The 23,130-nt window shown below is 38.1% G+C and overlaps 1 protein-coding gene across 23 annotated transcripts; it reads left to right on the top strand.

Moving 5' to 3' along the window:
- The first annotated feature begins 365 nt into the window (after positions 1-365).
- LOC117321992 (serine/arginine repetitive matrix protein 1-like) lies at positions 366-23,088 on the top strand. Of its 23 annotated transcripts, XM_033876723.1 has the most exons (10): positions 366-1,244; positions 8,660-8,777; positions 9,200-9,788; positions 14,843-14,872; positions 17,123-17,147; positions 17,542-21,788; positions 21,821-22,240; positions 22,271-22,480; positions 22,543-22,602; positions 22,635-23,088. In XM_033876723.1, the coding sequence occupies exons 3-6, from the start codon at positions 9,250-9,252 to the stop codon at positions 18,646-18,648; spliced, it is 1,701 nt and encodes a 566-aa protein (XP_033732614.1). In that variant the 5' UTR covers positions 366-1,244; positions 8,660-8,777; positions 9,200-9,249; the 3' UTR covers positions 18,649-21,788; positions 21,821-22,240; positions 22,271-22,480; positions 22,543-22,602; positions 22,635-23,088. The 23 variants fall into 23 exon arrangements, with proteins under 23 accessions (XP_033732614.1, XP_033732638.1, XP_033732706.1 ...); XM_033876747.1 differs by having other exon boundaries at positions 17,542-21,063; positions 21,124-21,788; positions 22,271-23,088; XM_033876815.1 differs by having other exon boundaries at positions 17,542-21,428; positions 21,821-21,850; positions 21,911-22,240; positions 22,271-23,088.
- The last annotated feature ends 42 nt before the right edge of the window (positions 23,089-23,130 follow it).

The following is a 23,130-nucleotide window of genomic DNA, read 5'->3' as shown; positions in this document are numbered from 1 at the left end:
TGCTTGTTTTACTGTGACATTTAAGCATACATACCATTCCACATTTCCACGTTTTAAAAAAACTATTTTCCATATTGTTTTTTATCTAATGTTTTACTGTGACATTTTCACACACATACCTTTCCATGTTTTTTAATGTTTTTTTTATTGTGACAGTTTGGCACACACACCTTTTCAATATTTTTTTAATGATTATTTTTTACTTCGTCATGTTCCCACACACACCCTTCTTTGTTGTTTTGAATAAATGTTTTAATGTGGCATTTTTCCACACACACTTTTCCCATATTTAAAAAAAATTTTTTTTTTACTTTGTCATTTTTCCACACACACCTTTCCATGTTGTTTTTAATGCTTATGTTACTGACATTTTCCACACACACCTTCCCATATTGTTTTTAATAAATGTTTTATTGTGATATTTTACTCTATTAAACCCAGCCCATGTGCACTAGCTGACGATGCTCTCTGAACTTAAGCTGCCTTTTTAGAAGCAATAAAGATCTACACTGCCTTCCCGAATCACTGGGCGCTTTATGAATAATGGATGGACTTCCTACATATGTTTATATTCCCTCAAGTACTCTGATGCTTCATTAACATGTGTACTCATTGACCTACTTGTAATTAAACCTCCTGTCGTCTCGGTTGATCGCTTATTTGAATTTTCTTTTCGTGTCTGGTTTTATTTGGTCAATCAATTAATGGCTTGTCCAATGTATACAAGCATACGTACATGCTGCTGAAGCGGGACATATGACACACTGAATTATAGATCTGAGTACAATAATAAGTTGTATATATCAGCATTGTAAGTATACATACACACACATCATTTGTATTCACACGCCGTATAACATATCACCTACAATTAACATTGTCTTTACTCAATTTGTGGTATACACTGTGCTTAAAAGCCCTCGGGTTATTTCGGCAAACTTCGCTTCAGTTGCGCTTTAAAGTCCATGTAAAGCTTTAGTGATATTCTATATTCAAATGTACACAGTTCTATGTGTACACGGGATTATTATAGAGAAGAATTTTTCGTGCCTGCTCAGGCGTATCGCTGAACGAGGAACCCCCAACTCACTGGTACCTCTCGGAGAACACCGGACCGGTGCTGGATCCATGGACGGGAGGTGTATGGAGCTTTGATATAGACGGAGACGATCCCTAGGGACTAGCTAAGGAGGAATCCTGACAGGACGATAAGTGTCCCCTCCTGGTCCTCCTGCTGTTACGAGGTGAGTAGGGCACAGCTTCACACCTGATAGAAGGCGTGGTCAAATGTCCAGTTGTACAGGAGGTGCTGAAACCATAAATAAGCATTAATGGATTATGTTAAGCCTATGGTGGTGATAGATTTGCAACGATTGTGGATAAAATTGCCCTCAATAATCACAGGTGTGGTGTATTGATTACTAAGAATGTCTACGCTCTCAACTGCAACGGCTATATGAGTTTTCTATTTTTATAACTAAGATGGGGACCAAATATTGATGATTTTGATATGGCTTTACTTTGTAAGGACTTAACTTGGTTAATCCTGACTTTCTGCGTCGCCTTTGTAGAAATGTTATACACATATTGACGAGGAAGTGTTATTGAAGACTGATCATATACTATGGAGCTATGGAACCGTGACGTTAATCAGTATATCGGTGTTGTAATGTCGAGTTATATAGGAGTCTACAGTACTTCCTTGTCTCCTCAGACGGCAAACTGACTGGATAAATTATCCATGTTTATAAATATCTCAATTATAATGTTAGGTATACATTAAAACATATATCGTGCTTGAATGCTAGTGAGGTAATGAAATTAGTCGATATATTTAAATAGACCTACACGTTCGTCATAGTTCTGCTTGTTACAATACACGACAGACATATTCAGTGTTTGTTGTATAGGCTACAGGGTTTATATTTATCTGTGAATTAATGAAAAAAAATTTAAATCCTCTTTTAAAAAGACACGATCTCCTTAGTCACGCTTGTGTGAACTCAAGGTAGGGCTGCTATAGCAATGGGCGTACCCAAAGTGTACATTGTGAAACCCTTATAAGGGTATCCCGTCGTTTCCGGGTAATGCCGTGACACAGTCTGTATGTATACAATAGTCCCAGCACAAATGACACATGTGTCACCACTACGGTTGTACTACTGGGCCCCATTGAGCCCAGGACAATGAGAACCAACAGACAGTCTAATTGCATTGTTGACTGAACGACAGGTACATGCTAATGGGGGACATATCGAGATTTACAATGATATAGGACAGCAGCTGCATGTGGCATCATAATGATGTCATCAACTGTGTATGATGTCGTCAGAACGATGGCAGCTGTGTATGAAGTCGTCAAAACCGTAGCATCAGCTGTGTATGACGTCGTCAGAACAGCAGCATCAGCTGTGTATATTGTCAGAATTATGTCATCTACTGTGTATGACGTCGACAGAACAGTAGCATCAACTGTGTATGACGTCGACAGAACAGTAGCATCAGCTGTGTATGACGTCGTCAGAACAGTAGCATCAACTGTGTATATTGTCAGAATGATGTCATCAACTGTGTATGACGTCGTCAGAACAGTAGCATCAACTGTGTATGACGTCGTCAGAACGGTGGCAGCGGTGTATGAAGTCGTCAGAACAGTAGCATCAGCTGCGTATGACGTCATCAGAACGGTAGCATCAACTGTGAATGTTTAAAGCAGAAAATAAGCAATAAAAAAACCATGGCGGAAACACAAGCGTGAAAGCTGTTCAAGGCGAGAGATTGAGAAATTCCCTAAAGTGATCATTGCTTAGTGTGAATATAGCTATTCTAGCTGTTACTTTATTAAGCGCTTTTTCTTCGTTGAAAGCCTTCTGCTAAATTATTTTTATGTTGTTTTACATGAAAAATATTAGTGTACCAATTCATGGTTGCGCTAATCACTCCCGTGCTGGGACGACGGGTGGCTTCTCAACTGTCTTCTGTTCAGAGGATATTGAAGAGTCCCATTCCATTGAATGTTGATCGTAGAAGACGACTAAAATAGACACCCTAAATAATCGGGGATGTTCTTCTGTGTCCTCTATTCGGGGACATCGATAAGGCCTAGATCGTCTACTCAAATTGAAACATTTGGGATCTTAAACATTTTCATTCCTTCCTCGCTGCCTGTTATTCTGTGCTTTGTTTATCTATTCTATAGACATCTCCTTGACACCCGTCCTCATATGACGCGAGCTGTTGCGTAGACGTTAAACCCCCTAACCTTGAAGACAAACACTTTAAACTGTTGAAATTTTCTTAATCGCTAAAATTTGAGAACACTTACAGTGTTTGTTTTTCCTGTGTGTTGTAACTGTTTGAACATCTCCATGGGTTTGACGATGAATCTAGAGACAAATTAAAAATAAATGTTGGATTTCACTTTGTGTGGCGAGTGTGTTTCTCAGGATGAATGCATAGGTAAAATACTGACTCGCTGGTTATGGAGATAAATCCGTTTCCATCATAGTCTTTTTCACAACTAGTGACGTTTTTCTTTTTCTTTTTTTGTGTGTTGGAATGGAGCTGACAGGTATCGGGTGTCTAGGCACCAACAATAGGTATGCTAATTATGCTGTTGTAATGTTGATAATATATATCTATATGAATAATGACTGTGCCAGTACAGGTACAAATATGATCATGAATTTGATAACATTTCCTAGGTAAAAGTGCCAAAGTTTTCAAAACTGGTTTGTGATTTGATAAAAGACGTCTGTGTAGCCAGGTCTGATACGATCTGTATTATTTTGGGGTGATGACACCTGTGTGCATGGACCGTTACATAGAAGGGTTGTAATCACCTTTATACTTTGTTGTTAGTATCTATTGTTGTCAATTGTATTTTGTAATTCTGTAATTATTATTTATATTTTTGTTAAATTTTCATTATCATCTAATCTTTTTCCGTTAACTAATTATCTTTTAACCATTTTGTTATTATTATTTCTTTACTTCTTTAAAATATAGAATGTATTATCTTTCCTGAATATTATTTTAGTCATTCTACAATTATTATATATACTTAGTTTAAAATATATAATACATTATTTATATGATCGACTATAGTTGTAATATTGCAGTCACGTTCGCTGGTTATTGTTTTTGCTTTATTTTACTTAAAATTATTGAATTGTTTTCGTAGTTTTAATGACATTTAAGTCAATTAGTGATTTAATTAAGTATCCATTGTTCTATAACAGTTGTTTGCTCTCGGTTAAATCCTCGTTGTTATGTAATATGAAGAGTTACATTATGTATATTTTCGTCAATCTGTAAATATCATTTATTTCCTATACATATTGATAATTTTGTAATATCACTAGAATACAATGTTATTTTGTAATTACGTGATATACCTTGTCGCATCCTAATCAGGCACTAAGTCATTTGCTATAAAGATTGTACATAAGACACACAATATATTAGTAACTGTTCATGTCAAGTTAATTTTTTGAAGTTAAGCTGATATAATATAACCAGCTCAAATGAGTACCGTGAACTATGACGGTGACATCTAAACAAACAAACAGGGACGCGTGACAGACTGCCAGTGGCTGTGTAGTCTGACACGGTCCACATCATTCCTATCTGGTTCTCATCACATATATACACGTCTTTACACTAATGGAGTGAGAACAGTCTTATAAATGTCTACATGGGGCGTGGACATGTTTAGTGGAAGTTTTACGTGCTACTTTATATGTATTGCCATTAGAGTATTGCCACGACATGTATATAACATGCAGGTGCATAACGCGTGCACTGCAATGCACATAATATGTGTTCAGTGTACCATATCCATGAATAATACAAAAGAACCGCGCAGGTGAATTGTACCTTTAAATAGGAATATTTGATATAGCCAGAATAATCAATAACATACATCATACATGTGGTGACTACGATATTAGTCTGTGTATAACAGTCCATTGTAGTACACTCCAGTTTTACACTATATACTATTAGATATATACATTACCGGTCCACTTACTCTCGGGCCTTACGTGATTGTGACAGGGTGAGGCGTGTCAATGTTACAGAGTTTTAGGTTATACAGCCTAACGTACCTAGCAAGTATTCTCCGACAATACATTCAAACCAAAGTATATTCATACGGTTCTGTCAATCATTTTTGATGCGATCAATTTTCTTTGGGTCTTACTTTAATTTCCCTGTCTTATGATATAGCTGATGTAATGAACACAACATCAATGGTCGTGTCTGACTTCACTCTGCTATATTTAAATATATGTTGACCCATCACAAGAAAGCGGAACATTTATGTGTGCTTATTCCACCATAACAATTGAATGCTCAGTCGATAAACCTGCAGAACCGGTGTTCGGTAGTTAGGTAAATACATGGCCTATATTTGCAATAGGCGTGTGTTTGTATAGACATGTATAGATATGTAAGTAATGAAACACACAGAGAGCTACTGAAGGCTTTCTAATTATACCTCTAAAGACATATTGGAATCCGGAAGTGATAGGTCTTACGTCATGTCGTTACATGTACAGCAATGTTGTTGCTGTGATGTGCATTCGAATACACTCTTAATAAAGAAATGAATCGATGCATTACACAAATTTCCATTTGAATGTGTTGAAATAACAAATATGAAGATATGGTATTTGGTGTATATTAAGGGTTATTAGACTAAACGAAAGTAAACGTTTGTATATCGTGGTCTATAAGGATAACAGCCTCCCTGTTTGTATATCGTGGTCTATAAGGATAGCAGCCTCCCTGTATGTATATCGTGGTCTATAAGGATATCAGTCTTCCTGTTTGTATATCGTGGTCTATAAGGATAACAGCCTCCCTGTTAGTATATCGTGGTCTATAAGGATATCAGTCTCCCTGTTTATATATCGTGGTCTATAAGGATAACAGCCTCCCTGTTTGTATATCGTGGTCTATAAGGATATCAGTCTCCCTGTTTGTATATCGTGGTCTATAAGGATATCAGTCTCACTGTTTGTATATCCTGGTCTATAAGGATACTAGCCTCCCTGTTTGTATATCGTGGTCTATAAGGATAATAGCCTCCCTGTTTGTATATCGTGGTCTATAAGGATATCAGGCTCCCTGTTTGTATATCGTGGTATATAAGGATATCAGTCTCACTGTTTGTATATCGTGGTCTATAAGGATATCAGCCCCCGTTTGTATATCGTGGTCTATAAGGATAACAGCCTCCCTGTTTGTATATCGTGGTCTATAAGGATAATAGTCTCACTGTTTGTATATCGTGGTCTATAAGGATATCAGAAGGATACCAGTCTCACTGTTTGTATATCGTGGTCTATAAGGATATCAGCCCCCCTGTTTGTATATCGTGGTCTATAAGGATAATAGTCTCACTATATGTATATCGTGGTCAATAAGGATATCAGTCTCACTGTTTGTATATCGTGGTCTATAAGGATATCAGCCTCCCTGTTTGTATATCGTGGTGTATAAGGATATCAGCCTCCCTGTTTGTATATCGTGGTCTATAAGGATATCAGCCTCCCTGTTTGTATATCGTGGTCTATAAGGATATCAGCCTCCCTGTTTGTATATCGTGGTATATAAGGATAATAGTCTCACTGTTTGTATATCGTGGTCTATAAGGATATCAGCCTCCCCGTTTGTATATCGTGATCTATAAGGATAATAGTCTCCCTGTTTGTATATCGTGGTCTATAAGGATATCAGCCTCCCTGTACTGTATTTAAGTAGGAGGTGTAGTATAGATTACTAGTATATTCTGATTTGGTATGTATTTATATATCATGTCATATTAAGTAATTTATTGAATCTACATAATCGAAACTCAAAAAGCAAACAAAGTCACTTGTTTTAATAACAGGATGATCATTTGTATATTATTATATTTAAACAAGGAATTGAATTAGATATATTCAATGTTAGGATAAACAAATGTAGGTAGATACTAGAAAACAGTTTACATAGCATTTATAACATATACCTTTAATAGACTATATTGATTATATAGAAACTCAGTGCTTTCAATGGATTTACATTGCTCTTCTGTTCCGGGTTGCTGTCCACCATATAACCTTCGGTAACATAAGAAATATATACGACAGCTACGCCCACATCCAGCTGCATTTACTGATGACGGCTGTGTTTACCGAAATGTTTGTGACCGTGTTCGGGTAGTATAATTGAGTGCCTCAAAGTGTTGAGCTAGCCTTCGTGACTCAAAGTGTTGGACTATCCTTCGTGACTCAAGGTGTTTGACTATCCTTCGTGACTCAAAGTGTTTGACTATCCTTCGTGACTCAAAGTGTTTGACTATCCTTCGTGACTCAAAGTGTTGGACTATCCTTCGTGACTCAAAGTGTTGGACTATCCTTCGTGACTCAAAGTGTTTGACTAGCCTTCCTGACTCAAAGTGTTGGACTAGCCTTCGTGACTCAAAGTTTGATTCCTAGTATGCGATGAACGTTAAACTGTAACTTTAATTCAATTATCTTAAAATAAACTTACCAGTTTCAAAAATATTTTCAAAATTCAACTGAGAACCCATCAGAACCAGGACTTTTATAATTTTTCATTTTTGAAAGTGTATTTGTTAATTCATTTAAAGTTATTCGGCCATCAATATTCAATTATTCATAAGCAGTTAATTTGGGTATGTTGTAAGGTCCCAAGATTAAAATGTTCTAATAATAGGTTTTCTTTGTTCTGTAATAATTTTCAGTTTCTTTTAAAAAAAATTCTTTTGGTTCGATATTGTTGTACCGTCTTCTTTGCTTAGACTCGGAATTATTTCACTAGTGTAGATTTTTGGTTCTAGCCCGCAGAAGTATTTAGTAGGTTTCTCTTCCTTTTACTTTATGTTTTCTTATCTCTTCTAATTGTTTCTTTTTGGTTTTCCAGGTCGTTTAACACTGTGATATCAGGTCAGGTTTATTCAAGTTTTTTTATTCGATTTATTAGATTATTTCCCTTTTATTAGATTTTTTCTTAATATGACTAGAGTACGAAATTGTTTTACCCCTAATTTCCATCAGTAGTGTTTCTAAGAATAATTGGTCATTAATAAACAAAAAAAATATTTAAAGGAATATTATTGAGATTATGTTATACAGTGGAACAGCATTTTGTAGTTTTATGTTGTCCATCGTTAATTTAATGAGTGTAATATATTCCTTGTAAATAATAGTGAGTTGTTGAATTTCCAAATAATATTTCCTTGTTTCAAGTCAGCGAAAGTTAAATAACATCAGAAAGAGAAGGATCCGAGCGATAACCTGGTTCAATTGTTGATGATGATAGACTTGGTAATAAACTGTCTGATATCAATATGTAGTCTAATCTTGCTTGTTTTAGTGGACTTTTCCTGTGCCATGCGTATATTTTGGTATTGGGTTAAATTCTCTAGATGTATCTATTAATCCAATTTCTTCTTTGAATTCTAAAACTTATTCCTAGCGTTCGGGTTATTTATATTTTCATAGTTATGACAGCCTAAAGTAGAATCGAAAATATGTTAAAATCGCCACATAATATGCATTTTTTATTTCCAATGTCTTCAATGATATTTAATATTTCTACATAAAAAAGCGTTATCATCATCTGTTCTTACCGTGTTTATTTATAGTTGCAGGTGCTCCTTATAACATGGCCGTGGAACTGACGTCACTAATAGTTGTCGGGGTGTTGGCAGGAATCCTCTGTATCATACTCCTCTTTGTCATTCCCGTCGTCTGTTATATCAGGTAACATCAGAGTTTATATCAATATCAAAGTCATATTTTAACGATTATTTTAAACACAGTTCGTGCTCACATGTCTCAAGGATATGGGATTTAATTACATCTGAACATATATACACACTAATTCGTACAACGATGTCTAATCTTATTGATTTATTGATTTACACTGTATTTAAACTTTTTTTATGCCCTGCATGGTGTTTGGTTCCAATATTAAGATTGTGAAGAAGGTATATTTTGTGATTGAGCAACATGGATAAACATGTTACCACTTCCTCCTTAATATTATGATAATAGTCATACAGCAGTCCCTATATTAGCTTGGGACATGATCATTTATATTGTTGTACAAGCTACCAGTATAAAACATTGCTTAAAAAGTAGAATTCTAATAATGTATTGTGACAATTTTCTGATGCTTTCAGACGAAAATCCCCACAATCTCAACAATCACAGCCAAATAGGAAACAGAGAAATGAGCCTAAGCCTGTGGCCAATGGCGATGCCAAGCATAAGAGGCCGCGGAAAACAACAAAATGGCATCCCTATGTCAAAGATGAATGGAGCTACTCGTAATCCCAGACAGCATTACGATATCCGTAGGGATCCTCCAGGCAGTGTTAGAATGACGCCTTATCAGCATCCACATATGGGACCCGTGCCAATGGTGGGGACTTTTCGTGGACCTCCCCCTCAACCCATTATTATAGGAACATCATCGTACTCTAGAGGGACATATCCCAGAGGGATGTATCCGAGAGGTAACCCATCAAGGGGAATGCATGCCAGAGGAACACACTCCAGAGCCAATCCGTATATGGCTCACATGGCTCAGTATCCACCAATGGCTTATCCTTACTTCTTCGGACAGCAGTATCCAGTCCAGGTGGTTTATGTGTCCGACTCTGAAGATAGCGACTCCACCACATCAGGCAGATCCACAGTCCGTGAGCGGAAATCTAGGTATCACCGACAGTTCGTCACTTCTAGAGTCCCCTCCACGATCATCATCAAGTATGTAGAGTGAACATTGTCCTGCCCCTTCTGTTGGTCTAAAGCTTATTAACAGAATCAATATTAACTTACACTGGAGCCTTGTTAGTTGGGATCTGTTTATCATGTTATTATGTATGTACTAACGGGATCTTAATTCACGAGGTTCCAATGTACACAATACTCCGTAAAGGATGGTGATTTGCCACCTGCTCTGACAAATTTAATAAATGCTACTTGTCATACATATTATTTATCTCTTTTTCATGCATTTTCTTCTCTTTGTTAAGAAAATGTGTTTTTGTTGTATGTTTACAAGATAGTATCTCCTTTATCCAATTATTATTTAAACAGCTTTCATAATATATAACAAAACAGAAGATGCATGTGACGATGTGATTCTATATATATATAGTTCCCTTTAAAACCAACTCTTAACCATGTCTACTTACGGTTTGTAATCGTACCCAATAACTATCTGACACAAAAAAACGTCAGCCACGTCAGTGACATAAATGCGTTTTCATGGTCAGGAATCATAATGATATTGGTTATCCAGCCTAAATATTGTACATAAAACAGGACTGTGGACAAGGCCTACTCTGATATACCCTATATAGCCCTATAACTATTAAAATGTAAATATTCCATCACGCCTAGCGTTTATTTTGCCATAAATGTATTTATGAGGATATATTTACATTTACACTGCAGCCCCACTATATAACTTTACCAAGCTCACTTGGAAGTTATGAGTCCATAACTTCCAAATCTTTATTATGACGTCATAATTGTCACGTCGGCGATAACGAAAAATGGCTGTTGAAAAGGCTGTTCCGTCTTTGACGATAATAAGTTGTTCATTCATTATCAGAGTAAATGTCCTGGATATAGTCTTTCAAATTCGTTGTCAGATGTAAATATAAGCATTGAACTGCTTTCATTTGGAAGTTATGGGCTGATTAATGCCAACTGAACAAAGGCAAATTCAACATGAAGCGCTAGCGCGCTTCATTAAATTTCCCTTTGTCCAGTTGGCATTCATCAGCCCATAACTTCCAAATGAAAGCAGTTCAATGTTTAAATGATTTCATAACGATTCCTAAATTACAGCCTCTTTTAAAGATATGATTAAGAGTTGGTTTGTGTAGATTAATCTTTCTGCTTATTCTATTTAACATTATACTTTAATTAACTGTGAAATACCATGGGATGCTTAACAATCACCAATCTAATTAAATTCTAGATGGTCATTCTCACTACGTTATATGAACATCTAACAACATCCCAATAGGGGTCACGTCAGGGTGACCTTTTGGATTAGCCAATCAAATGACTACTTCCAGAATCTTGGAAGTGAATTATTATGTCCGAATTAGCACGACTAATGTTCATAACTTGCATAATATGTCAATTTATTTCAAGTCATTTCGTCCCACAAAATATATAGTACATGCTGTACCGAAATGGTATTTCTTCAGACGCATGCTGTAACGAAATGGTTTGCCTCGATGACATCGGCAAATGGACAATTCGCCCTGAAAGTGAAATGCACACATCTCAAAGGTCACCAGAACGTGACCTCTTATGGGATGTTGTTAGATGTTCATGTAACGTAGTGAGAATGACCATCTAGATTTAAATTAGATTGAACAATCACCAGATACTACAACAAATCAAAAAATATTGCCAAAGGAAATACGTAATATCACAAGGGGACGGTTACTGCCGAGCCAGTCATACAATACATCAAGGGACGGTTACTGACTAGCCAGTCATACAATACAACAAGGGACGGTTACTGACTAGCCAGTCATACAATACAACAAGGGGACGGTTACTGACTAGTCAGTCATACAACAAGGGGATGGTTACTGACTGGTCAGTCATACAATACAACAAGGGGACGGTTACTGACTGGTCGGTCATACAATACAACAAGGGGACGGTTACTGACTGGCCAGTCATACAATACAACAAGGGGATGGTTACTGACTGGCCAGTCATACAATACAACAAGTGGACGGTTACTGACTAGCCAGTCATACAATACAACAAGGGGACGGTTACTGACTAGTCAGTCATACAACAAGAGGACGGTTACTGACTAGTCAGTCATACAATACAACAAGGGGATGGTTACTGACTAGTCAGTCATACAATACAACAAGGGACGGCTACTGACTAGTAAGTCATACAATACAACAAGGGACGGTTACTGACTAGTCAGTCATACAATACAACAAGGGACGGTTACTGACTAGTCAGTCATACAATACAACAAGGGGATGGTTACTGACCAGTCAGTCATACAATACAACAAGGAGACGGTTACTGACTGGCCAGTCATACAATACAACAAGGGACTGTTACTGACTAGCCAGTCATACAATACAACAAGGGGACGGTTACTGACTTGCCAGTCATACAATACAACAAGGGGACGGTTACTGACTAGTCAGTCATACAATACAACAAGGGGACGGTTACTGACTGGTCAGTCATACAATACAACAAGGGACGGTTACTGACTAGTCAGTCATACAATACAACAAGGGGATGGTTACTGACTAGCCAGTCATACAATACAACAAGGGACGGTTACTGACTAGTCAGTCATACACTACAACAAGGGGACGGTTACTGACTAGTCAGTCATACAACAAGAGGACGGTTACTGACTAGTCAGTCATACAATACAACAAGGGGATGGTTACTGACTAGTCAGTCATACAATACAACAAGGGACGGCTACTGACTAGTAAGTCATACAATACAACAAGGGACGGTTACTGACTAGTCAGTCATACAATACAACAAGGGACGGTTACTGACTAGTCAGTCATACAATACAACAAGGGGATGGTTACTGACCAGTCAGTCATACAATACAACAAGGAGACGGTTACTGACTGGCCAGTCATACAATACATCAAGGGGACGGTTACTGACTTGCCAGTCATACAATACAACAAGGGGACGGTTACTGACTAGTCAGTCATACAATACAACAAGGGGACGGTTACTGACTGGTCAGTCATACAATACAACAAGGGACGGTTACTGACTAGTCAGTCATACAATACAACAAGGGGATGGTTACTGACTAGCCAGTCATACACTACAACAAGGGGACGGTTACTGACTAGTCAGTCATACAATACAACAAGGGGATGGTTACTGACTGGTCAGTCATACAATACAACAAGGGACGGTTACTGACTAGTCAGTCATACACTACAACAAGGGGACGGTTACAGACTAGTCAGTCATACAATACAACAAGGGGACGGTTACTGACTAGCCAGTCATACAATACAACAAGGGGACGGTTACTGACTAGCCAGTCATACAATACAACAAGGGACGGTTACTGACTAGTCAGTCATACAATACAACAAGGGGATGGTTACTGACTAGCCAGTCATACAATACAACAAGGGACGGTTACTGACTAGTCAGTCATACACTACAACAAGGGGACGGTTACTGACTAGTCAGTCATACAACAAGAGGACGGTTACTGACTAGTCAGTCATACAATACAACAAGGGGATGGTTACTGACTAGTCAGTCATACAATACAACAAGGGACGGCTACTGACTAGTAAGTCATACAATACAACAAGGGACGGTTACTGACTAGTCAGTCATACAATACAACAAGGGACGGTTACTGACTAGTCAGTCATACAATACAACAAGGGGATGGTTACTGACCAGTCAGTCATACAATACAACAAGGGGACGGTTACTGACTGGCCAGTCATACAATACAACAAGGGGACGGTTACTGACTAGCCAGTCATACAATACAACAAGGGGACGGTTACTGACTAGTCAGTCATACAATACAACAAGGGGACGGTTACTGACTGGTCAGTCATACAATACAACAAGGGACGGTTACTGACTAGTCAGTCATACAATACAACAAGGGGATGGTTACTGACTAGCCAGTCATACACTACAACAAGGGGACGGTTACTGACTAGTCAGTCATACAATACAACAAGGGGATGGTTACTGACTAGTCAGTCATACAACAAGGGGACGGTTACTGACTAGTCAGTCATACAACAAGGGGACGGTTACTGACTAGTCAGTCATACAACAAGGGGACGGTTACAGACTAGCCAGTCATACAATACAACAAGGGGACGGTTACTGACTAGCCAGTCATACAATACAACAAGGGACGGTTACTGACTAGTCAGTCATACAATACAACAAGGGGATGGTTACTGACTAGCCAGTCATACAATACAACAAGGGACGGTTACTGACTAGTCAGTCATACACTACAACAAGGGGACGGTTACTGACTAGTCAGTCATACAACAAGAGGACGGTTACTGACTAGTCAGTCATACAATACAACAAGGGGATGGTTACTGACTAGTCAGTCATACAATACAACAAGGGACGGCTACTGACTAGTAAGTCATACAATACAACAAGGGACGGTTACTGACTAGTCAGTCATACAATACAACAAGGGACGGTTACTGACTAGTCAGTCATACAATACAACAAGGGGATGGTTACTGACCAGTCAGTCATACAATACAACAAGGAGACGGTTACTGACTGGCCAGTCATACAATACATCAAGGGGACGGTTACTGACTAGCCAGTCATACAATACAACAAGGGGACGGTTACTGACTAGTCAGTCATACAATACAACAAGGGGACGGTTACTGACTGGTCAGTCATACAATACAACAAGGGACGGTTACTGACTAGTCAGTCATACAATACAACAAGGGGATGGTTACTGACTAGCCAGTCATACACTACAACAAGGGGACGGTTACTGACTAGTCAGTCATACAATACAACAAGGGGATGGTTACTGACTTGCCAGTCATACAACAAGGGGACGGTTACTGACTAGTCAGTCATACAACAAGGGGACGGTTACTGACTAGTCAGTCATACAACAAGGGGATGGTTACTGACTAGCCAGACATACAATACAACAAGGGGACGGTTACTGGGTAGCCAGAAAAGTTACTTTCTGCCTTCACTAATGAACGAAATAAATTGTTATGTTAAATATATCATTACAGCAATAGTTCATCGGAGACCGTAATCTCAGGGTATGTATAAGAGTGAGCAGAACATCGCATGCTATTTCTACTTACTAGTATTAAAAAGACATGGAACGGTTGCACTTGGCCCACGTTTGTATAAATTGAACTGTTAGCTTCTCGGAGATTACGATGGATGATTGATTGATATGTTGTGAGCCTCGTATTGTAAGAGGTACTCAAGGGTGTACTTTTTAAGTCCTACTATTTTCTGACTATATAGGGCCGTGTACTCAAGGACTGGTCTCATTTGGTTAGTTTATAACGACGAGGTAGCACTTGAAATTAAACAAGACAAGCGGTTTTTGCAAAATGGACAAACTCGGTGAAAGAGCAGTGATCCAATATTTGCATAAAAAGGTTTAACCCCTAAGGATATCCATAATGATATGGTAGCAACACTAGGGAAAGATGCCCCTTCATATGCTACAGTGAAAAAAGGTTGGTGGTGGATTTTATGCGCGGTCGACAGAACCTTGAGGATGAACCCCCGTCCTGGAAGGCCTGTCAATGTTGCAACCCCCGAAATGGCCAATAAATTTCATGATATTGCTATGACTGCCAGATGAGACACAGAAAGATATATAGCCAGTAGAATTAGCATTTCACAGGAAATAGTACATTCCATTCTGACCGAGGATCTTTCTTCTTGCCAACTTTCTTTAGAGATTTGTCACTATGGATGAAACATGGATCCATTATTTTACCCCAGATGCAAAACAGCAATAGAAACAATTAAATCACACTGGTACTGCTCCGTCAGCTGGAAAGGTTATGGTCTCGGTTTTCTGGGATGCAAATAGTTTTCTGTTGATAGATTATCTCCAAAAGGGACAAACAATCAATGACACATTCTATGCTTCACTTCTGAGGCAGTTACGGGAAAATATTAAACTTAAGAGCCGCGGAAAGCTCACTAAAGGTGTATTATTCCATCAGGACAATTCTCCTGTTCACAAGTCTGTCATTGCCATGACTGCCATTCACATTTGTATCTGTTTCCAAAAGTGACAACAGCTATTTCAGGCACCCACTTTCAGTCCGATAATGACGTCATACATGAAGTGGATGACTTTCTGAAAAACCAAAAAAAAGGAGTTCAATAACGTGGCATCGAGACCCTTAAACACCGCTGGTAAAAGTATATAGATACTGAAAGCGATTATGATGAAAAATAATTTATGTCCAGCTAAATTCAAGTCCTTTAATATGAGGCTCACAACATATCAATCAGCCCTCGTAAGTGTGTTTGCTTAACACTGTGTTGGTTATCGGAGTGGGTTAAAACGTATATCGTGGCGATAGTTTCATTTTCAGCATTTAACGGCCACCAAGCTCAAAACACAAGCTCATGTAATGTAAAACGTTGCAGTAAAACTCTGATATGATATAACATTTCAAACCCCTCCCCTCTTTTATTCTTTGAATTTTATACTTTTTTCGAAATATCCTTGACGCCTTTTTGAGAAAACTCATCCGTGTTACTAGACAATGATAACATAATTCCGCGGTCTCCCTCTTCGTGGCAGCGCATGTGTGTAGATAGTTTAACGGTTTGGGATTTTTGTGCTTTGTTGATTTTCAGAAACATCTCTGATTTGTTCATACAAAACTTCCATTGGTGTTCCGAAACATGCTAAACTTTTATTTTTGTTCTGAAACATACTAAGCTGTGATTCGTACTCTAAACATCACTTAATATTGACAATCTAAAGAAATCTACTTTGATTGACTTTCTAAATATACTTGTCTTTGATTGCTCTGACACTTACTTGACCTGGAATGCTGCTCTCAAATTTACCTGTCTTTGAGTTTCTTTCCTTTTGATTGGTGCTCTAAAACTTAAAATCTTGAATGACGTTTTGAATCCTTCAATTGATTGTGAATTGACTTGTCTTTAATTGACTATCAGAGAAAAGTTTAGATTATTTATATTTCATATTGACCACTACATTACAACATGTGAAAGTCAAATGTCAAATTACGTCATATACCGGCTTTGTAATGATTAAAATATCACGTGATAGAAGACTTTCTTTTTTTTACCTATATAAGGAATACTTTTGGTTTTGATCGTTTACAAGTGTGTAAACTGCATTGTTACATGTATTTTAAATAACGGACTCACCAGGTAACGATAAAAATAAGAAGAATGCCTTATATTTACATTTGATCCTGTGTTTTTATTCAATGTTTACACAATATCGTGTCAAAAATTACAAAAAAATAATAAATTATGATTATTTTTATTGTTTCTAGAGAGATGGACGAAGATCGGGCAGAGGTAAGTTAATAAAATTTGCTGTGGTATTGTCTGCGAAGTAAATACTGAATTCATCTTTTTCTAGAGTATAAGTGTCATATACATCACACACATGTATATCACTTCCAAAGACAGTTAAAAGGCAAAACTTAAATGATGAACGGCGTTTTGAGAAATGCCAAGGCTGGGAGCCCTTGGTTAATTTCGCTCTATAGGATTTTTTTGGTCTGCGATCAAATTTCTTGTTCTGGTATTGAGTCTAAATCAATGTAATTACATATCTTGTAATTTTCACTTTTGATAGTACTTTGACTAACATAAATAGTATAAATGTATTTATTATCAATCATATAGTAATGAGAAGTATGTGTAAATCGTCCCTGGGTGGATTAACTGATACAAGTGTTTTCTCCAGGTCAGACAGTCACGTGATGTCCACAAAAAGCGATCGTCATCCCCTGTAAAGGCACCAGTAAGGGAGGAGCCTGTGATTATGAGGACTAGGTCCCGCTCCCCTTCCCGGTCCCGTTCCCGTAGTCCACCCATGGCAATCTATCAGGACCTGAGGATATCCTCACGACCTCCAGCTGAACCAGCGCGCAAGGAAGAAAAAGATTCCAGTTCTGAGTTCGGAACATTTCAGCCAGCAGCTGGGCCAAAATCAGGGGACGTATCTTTCGTTCCAAAGGGGTACAAACCACCCGAAAGAAACCCTACCCCAGAGCCTGAAGACTATACATACGCAACCGTTATTAAACCACAACCGGTGAAAGCCACACCTCCACCAACAGACGACTGGGGCGAGCCGGACCAGGACATAGGTTCTCCGTCACAGAACATAGGCTTATCCATGTCGGAAAGACTACAGGGTATTGTTGAAGACGGATGGGGAACAAGTCCACTAACAGAGGTGCCGCCACAAGATCTGTCCCGGTCTAGGAACGTCGATCTTCGAAAATCAAAAACAAATGATGAAACAGACGTTTATCAGCAATCACGACAGCCAGATGAGAATCCGTACACGCACAATATAAATCGAGATGAGAATCCTTACGCACGAAGCGTAAAAGGTAACGACACGTACCCACCACCTTCACCACCTCTGGACATCCCAAGTACAGCTGGTTCCCCGCGACAATCCTTCCATAGAGACTACCCAAGCAGTGAGCCGGACTCACCTGACAGACCCATCACGCCACCCTTCGACGGAATCACACCGAGGCCTTCGGTAAAGTCCAGATCGGAATCTCCTCCACGTCCGAGTACTTCGGTCAATCCTTTGTCACAATCACAGAGTCAGAAGGCACACAGATCCATGTTCTCTAACGACGTCCTAAAGGAATTAAAACAGCGACAGAAGTCGACAGATAATTTAGCAGAGGATGACGATTCACAATCAAGATCAGTTAACTTTTCTCCGTCACCCCCTACAATCATTTCACAGGACAATTCAGTTCCTCCACCTCCTCCCCTGTTTAACGGTATTCCTGCCCCACCCCCTCCACCACCGTTACCCCAATAACACTGTATTACGCTCGGAGGATATATGTCTGGCTACGACCTGTGGCCTGGAAGGAACTATATAGATACTAATAGCCCTCCGCTTACCTATGAAGTTCCGTCTGCTGTGTTAATCATATATCAGAAGGTATGGATAAATATAAAACACATTACATCCCTAACAAATCAGGAAATGCTGGTCTTTAAGCCTTCGTTTTCATCATCATGTAAGATAATGGTTCATCAACGGATTTCCTGGATTCACTTGTTTCTGATTCCCAGATTGAGCTGAGGAGCGGTTCTTGAGATATATATTTTTGTGTTCCGTGTGTTACCGGGTGACAGTGACTCTGAGGAGCTACCCTGATGAATGTGGGATGTTTTATATAGCAGTGGAGGAATTGAGTGGATGTTATTTACTACACACAATATATAAGTATAACATGTGTATTCTAACTAATCTTCTCTCCACTCTTACCATAGACACACTTTATATAACAATGTTTAATATGTGGTGCTCATAAATCAGATTCCATAAACATCATTTGTAATAAAGATGATTTTAATGTTCAATCAAAACATATTGGCAAAATCACTCCGCGACTGTATAAATGTTTAACAGATTGCTGTAGACATCTCTCTATGACTATAGATGTTTACCAGATTGCTGTAGACATTTCTCTATGACTATAAATGTTTACCAGATTGCTCTAGACATCTCTCTATGACTATAAATGTTTACCAGATTGCTGTAGACATCTCTCTATGACTATAGATGTTTACCAGATTGCTGTAGACATCTCTATGACTATAGATGTTTACCAGATTGCTGTAGACATCTCTCTATGACTATAAATGTTTACCAGATTGCTGTAGACATCTCTATGACTATAAATGTTTACCAGATTGCTGTAGACATCTCTATGACTATAAATGTTTACCAGATTGCTGTAGACATCTCTATGACTATAAATGTTTACCAGATTGCTGTAGACATCTCTATGACTATAAATGTTTACCAGATTGCTGTAGACATCTCTATGACTATAGATGTTTACCAGATTGCTGTAGACATCTCTATGACTATAAATGTTTACCAGATTGCTGTAGACATCTCTCTATGACTATAAATGTTTACCAGATTGCTGTAGACATCTCTCTATGACTATAAATGTTTACCAGATTGCTGTAGACATCTCTCTATGACTATAAATGTTTACCAGATTGCTCTAGACATCTCTCTATGACTATAAAGGTTTACCAGATTGCTGTAGACATCTCTCTATGACTATAGATGTTTACCAGATTGCTGTAGACATCTCTCTATGACTATAAATGTTTACCAGATTGCTGTAGACATCTCTATGACTATAGATGTTTACCAGATTGCTGTAGACATCTCTCTATGACTATAGATGTTTACCAGATTGCTGTAGACATCTCTATGACTATAGATGTTTACCAGATTGCTGTAGACATCTCTATGACTATAGATGTTTATCAGATTGCTGTAGACATCTCTATGACTATAGATGTTTACCAGATTGCTGTAGACATCTCTATGACTATAGATGTTTACCAGATTGCTGTAGACATCTCTATGACTATAAATGTTTACCAGATTGCTGTAGACATCTCTATGACTATAGATGTTTAACAGATTGCTGTAGACATCTCTATGACTATAGATGTTTACCAGATTGCTGTAGATATCTCTCTATGACTGTATAGATGTTTACCAGATTGCTGTAGACATCTCTCTATGACTATAGATGTTTACCAGATTGCTGTAGACATCTCTATGACTATAAATGTTTACCAGATTGCTGTAGACATCTCTATGACTATAAATGTTTACCAGATTGCTGTAGACATCTCTATGACTATAAATGTTTACCAGATTGCTGTAGATATCTCTCTATGACTATAGATGTTTACCAGATTGCTGTAGACATCTCTCTATGACTATAGATGTTTACCAGATTGCTGTAGACATCTCTATGACTATAAAGGTTTACCAGATTGCTGTAGACATCTCTATGACTGTATAAATGTTTACCAGATTGCTGTAGACATCTCTCTATGACTGTATAAATGTTTACCATATAAATATATATGTGTGATCGGTTGTAATTTACTTGTGTCTTGATAAAGGGGCAGATTGCCTCGAAAAATCGACAATTTCCTTGTCTGTACTGTCGTTATTACTACTTGACTGACGATAAAAAGCATCATGATAAATGAGATGTTTGTGCTTTTGTAAAATGGCCTATACATACATATCTCCATTCTGATGTCTGTGTGACGTAACTACCAGATTAGGTTGTCTGTGGTACGTAACTACCAGATTAGGTTGTTTGTGTGACGTAACTACCAGATTAGGTTGTTTGTGTTACGTAACTACCAGATTAGGTTGTTTGTGTTACGTAACTACCAGGTTAGGTTGTTGGTGGTACGTAACTACCATATTAGGTTGTTTGTAGTACATAACTACCAGATTAGGTTGTTTGTGTCACGTAACTACCAGATTAGGTTGTCTGTGGTACGTAACTACCAGATTAGGTTGTGTGTGTCACGTAACTACCAGATTAGGTTGTTTGTAGTACGTAACTACCAGATTAGGTTGTTTGTGTCACGTAACTACCAGATTAGGTTGTTTGTGGTACGTAACTACCAGATTAGGTTGTCTGTGTTACGTAACTACCAGATTAGGTTGTTTGTGTCACGTAACTACCAGATAAGGTTATTTGTGGTACGCAACTACCAGATTAGGTTGTTTGTGTCACGTAACTACCAGATTAGGTTCTTTGTGGTACGTAACTACCAGATTAGGTTGTTTGTGTTACGTAACTACCAGATTAGGTTGTCTGTGGTACGTAACTACCAGATTAGGTTGTTTGTGTGACGTAACTACCAGATTAGGTTGTTTGTGTCACGTAACTACCAGATTAGGTTGTTTATGTCAGGTAACTACCAGATTAGGTTGTTTGTGGTACGTAACTACCAGATTAGGTTGTTTGTGTTACGTAACTACCAGATTAGGTTGTTTGTGGTACGTAACTACCAGATTAGGTTGTCTGTGGTACGTAACTACCAGGTTAGGTTGTTTGTGTCACGTAACTACCAGATTAGGTTGTTTGTGGTACGTAACTTCCAGATTAGGTTGTTTGTGTTACTATAAACTACCAGATAAGGTTGTTTGTGTCACGTAACTACCAGATTAGGTTGTGTGTGTCACGTAACTACCAGATTAGGTTGTTTGTAGTACGTAACTGCCAGATTAGGTTGTTTGTGTCACGTAACTACCAGATTAGGTTGTTTGTGGTACGTAACTACCAGATTAGGTTGTTTGTGGTACGTAACTACCAGATTAGGTTGTCTGTGTTACGTAACTACCAGATTAGGTTGTTTGTGTCACGTAACTACCAGATAAGGTTATTTGTGGTACGCAACTACCAGATTAGGTTGTTTGTGTCACGTAACTACCAGATTAGGTTGTTTGTGGTACGTAACTACCAGATTAGGTTGTTTGTGTTACGTAACTACCAGATTAGGTTGTTTGTGTCACGTAACTACCAGATTAGGTTGTTTGTGTCACGTAACTACCAGATTATGTTGTTTATGTCATGTAACTACCAGATTAGGTTGTTTGTGGTACGTAACTACCAGATTAGGTTGTTTGTGTTACGTAACTACCAGATTAGGTTGTTTGTGGTACGTAACTACCAGATTAGGTTGTTTGTGTTACGTAACTACCAGATTAGGTTGTTTGTGGTACGTAACTACCAGATTAGGTTGTCTGTGGTACGTAACTACCAGGTTAGGTTGTTTGTGTCACGTAACTACCAGATTAGGTTGTTTGTGGTACGTAACTTCCAGATTAGGTTGTTTGTGTTACTATAAACTACCAGATAAGGTTGTTTGTGTCACGTAACTACCAGATTAGGTTGTTTGTGGTACGTAACTACCAGATTAGGTTGTTTGTGTTACTATAAACTACCAGATAAGGTTGTTTGTGTTACGTAACTACCAGATTAGGTTGTTTGTGGTACGTAACTACCAGATTAGGTTGTTTGTGGTACGTAACTACCAGATTAGGCTGTTGTGGTACGTAACTACCAGCTTAGGCTGTTGTGGTACGTAACTACCAGATTAGGTTGTTTGTGTCACGTAACTAACAGATTAGGTTGTTTGTGTGACGTAACTTCCGGATTAGGATGTTGTGGTACGTAACTTCCGGAATAAGGTTGTCTTTGGAACGTAACGTACCGGATTATGCTGTTGATGGCACATATGTATGATGAAACTTGGACCCCTTCCATTATACGAATGGTGAGAGTTCTGAATAGTTGTTACGCGAATGTTCAGTGAATCTGACTTTTGTGATGAATATATATAATATTTACAAAATGTTGATCATAATCATATGAAATAATAAACATATTTTTAGAATATAAATATTTATGGTTGTTACTCGTTATCTATTTAACACCATCTCAGTGTA

Source organism: Pecten maximus, chromosome 1, assembly GCF_902652985.1.
Source record: "Pecten maximus chromosome 1, xPecMax1.1, whole genome shotgun sequence".
In the NCBI taxonomy this organism is placed as follows: Eukaryota; Metazoa; Mollusca; class Bivalvia; order Pectinida; family Pectinidae; genus Pecten; species Pecten maximus.
This window is presented reverse-complemented; position numbering and strand designations above follow the sequence as displayed.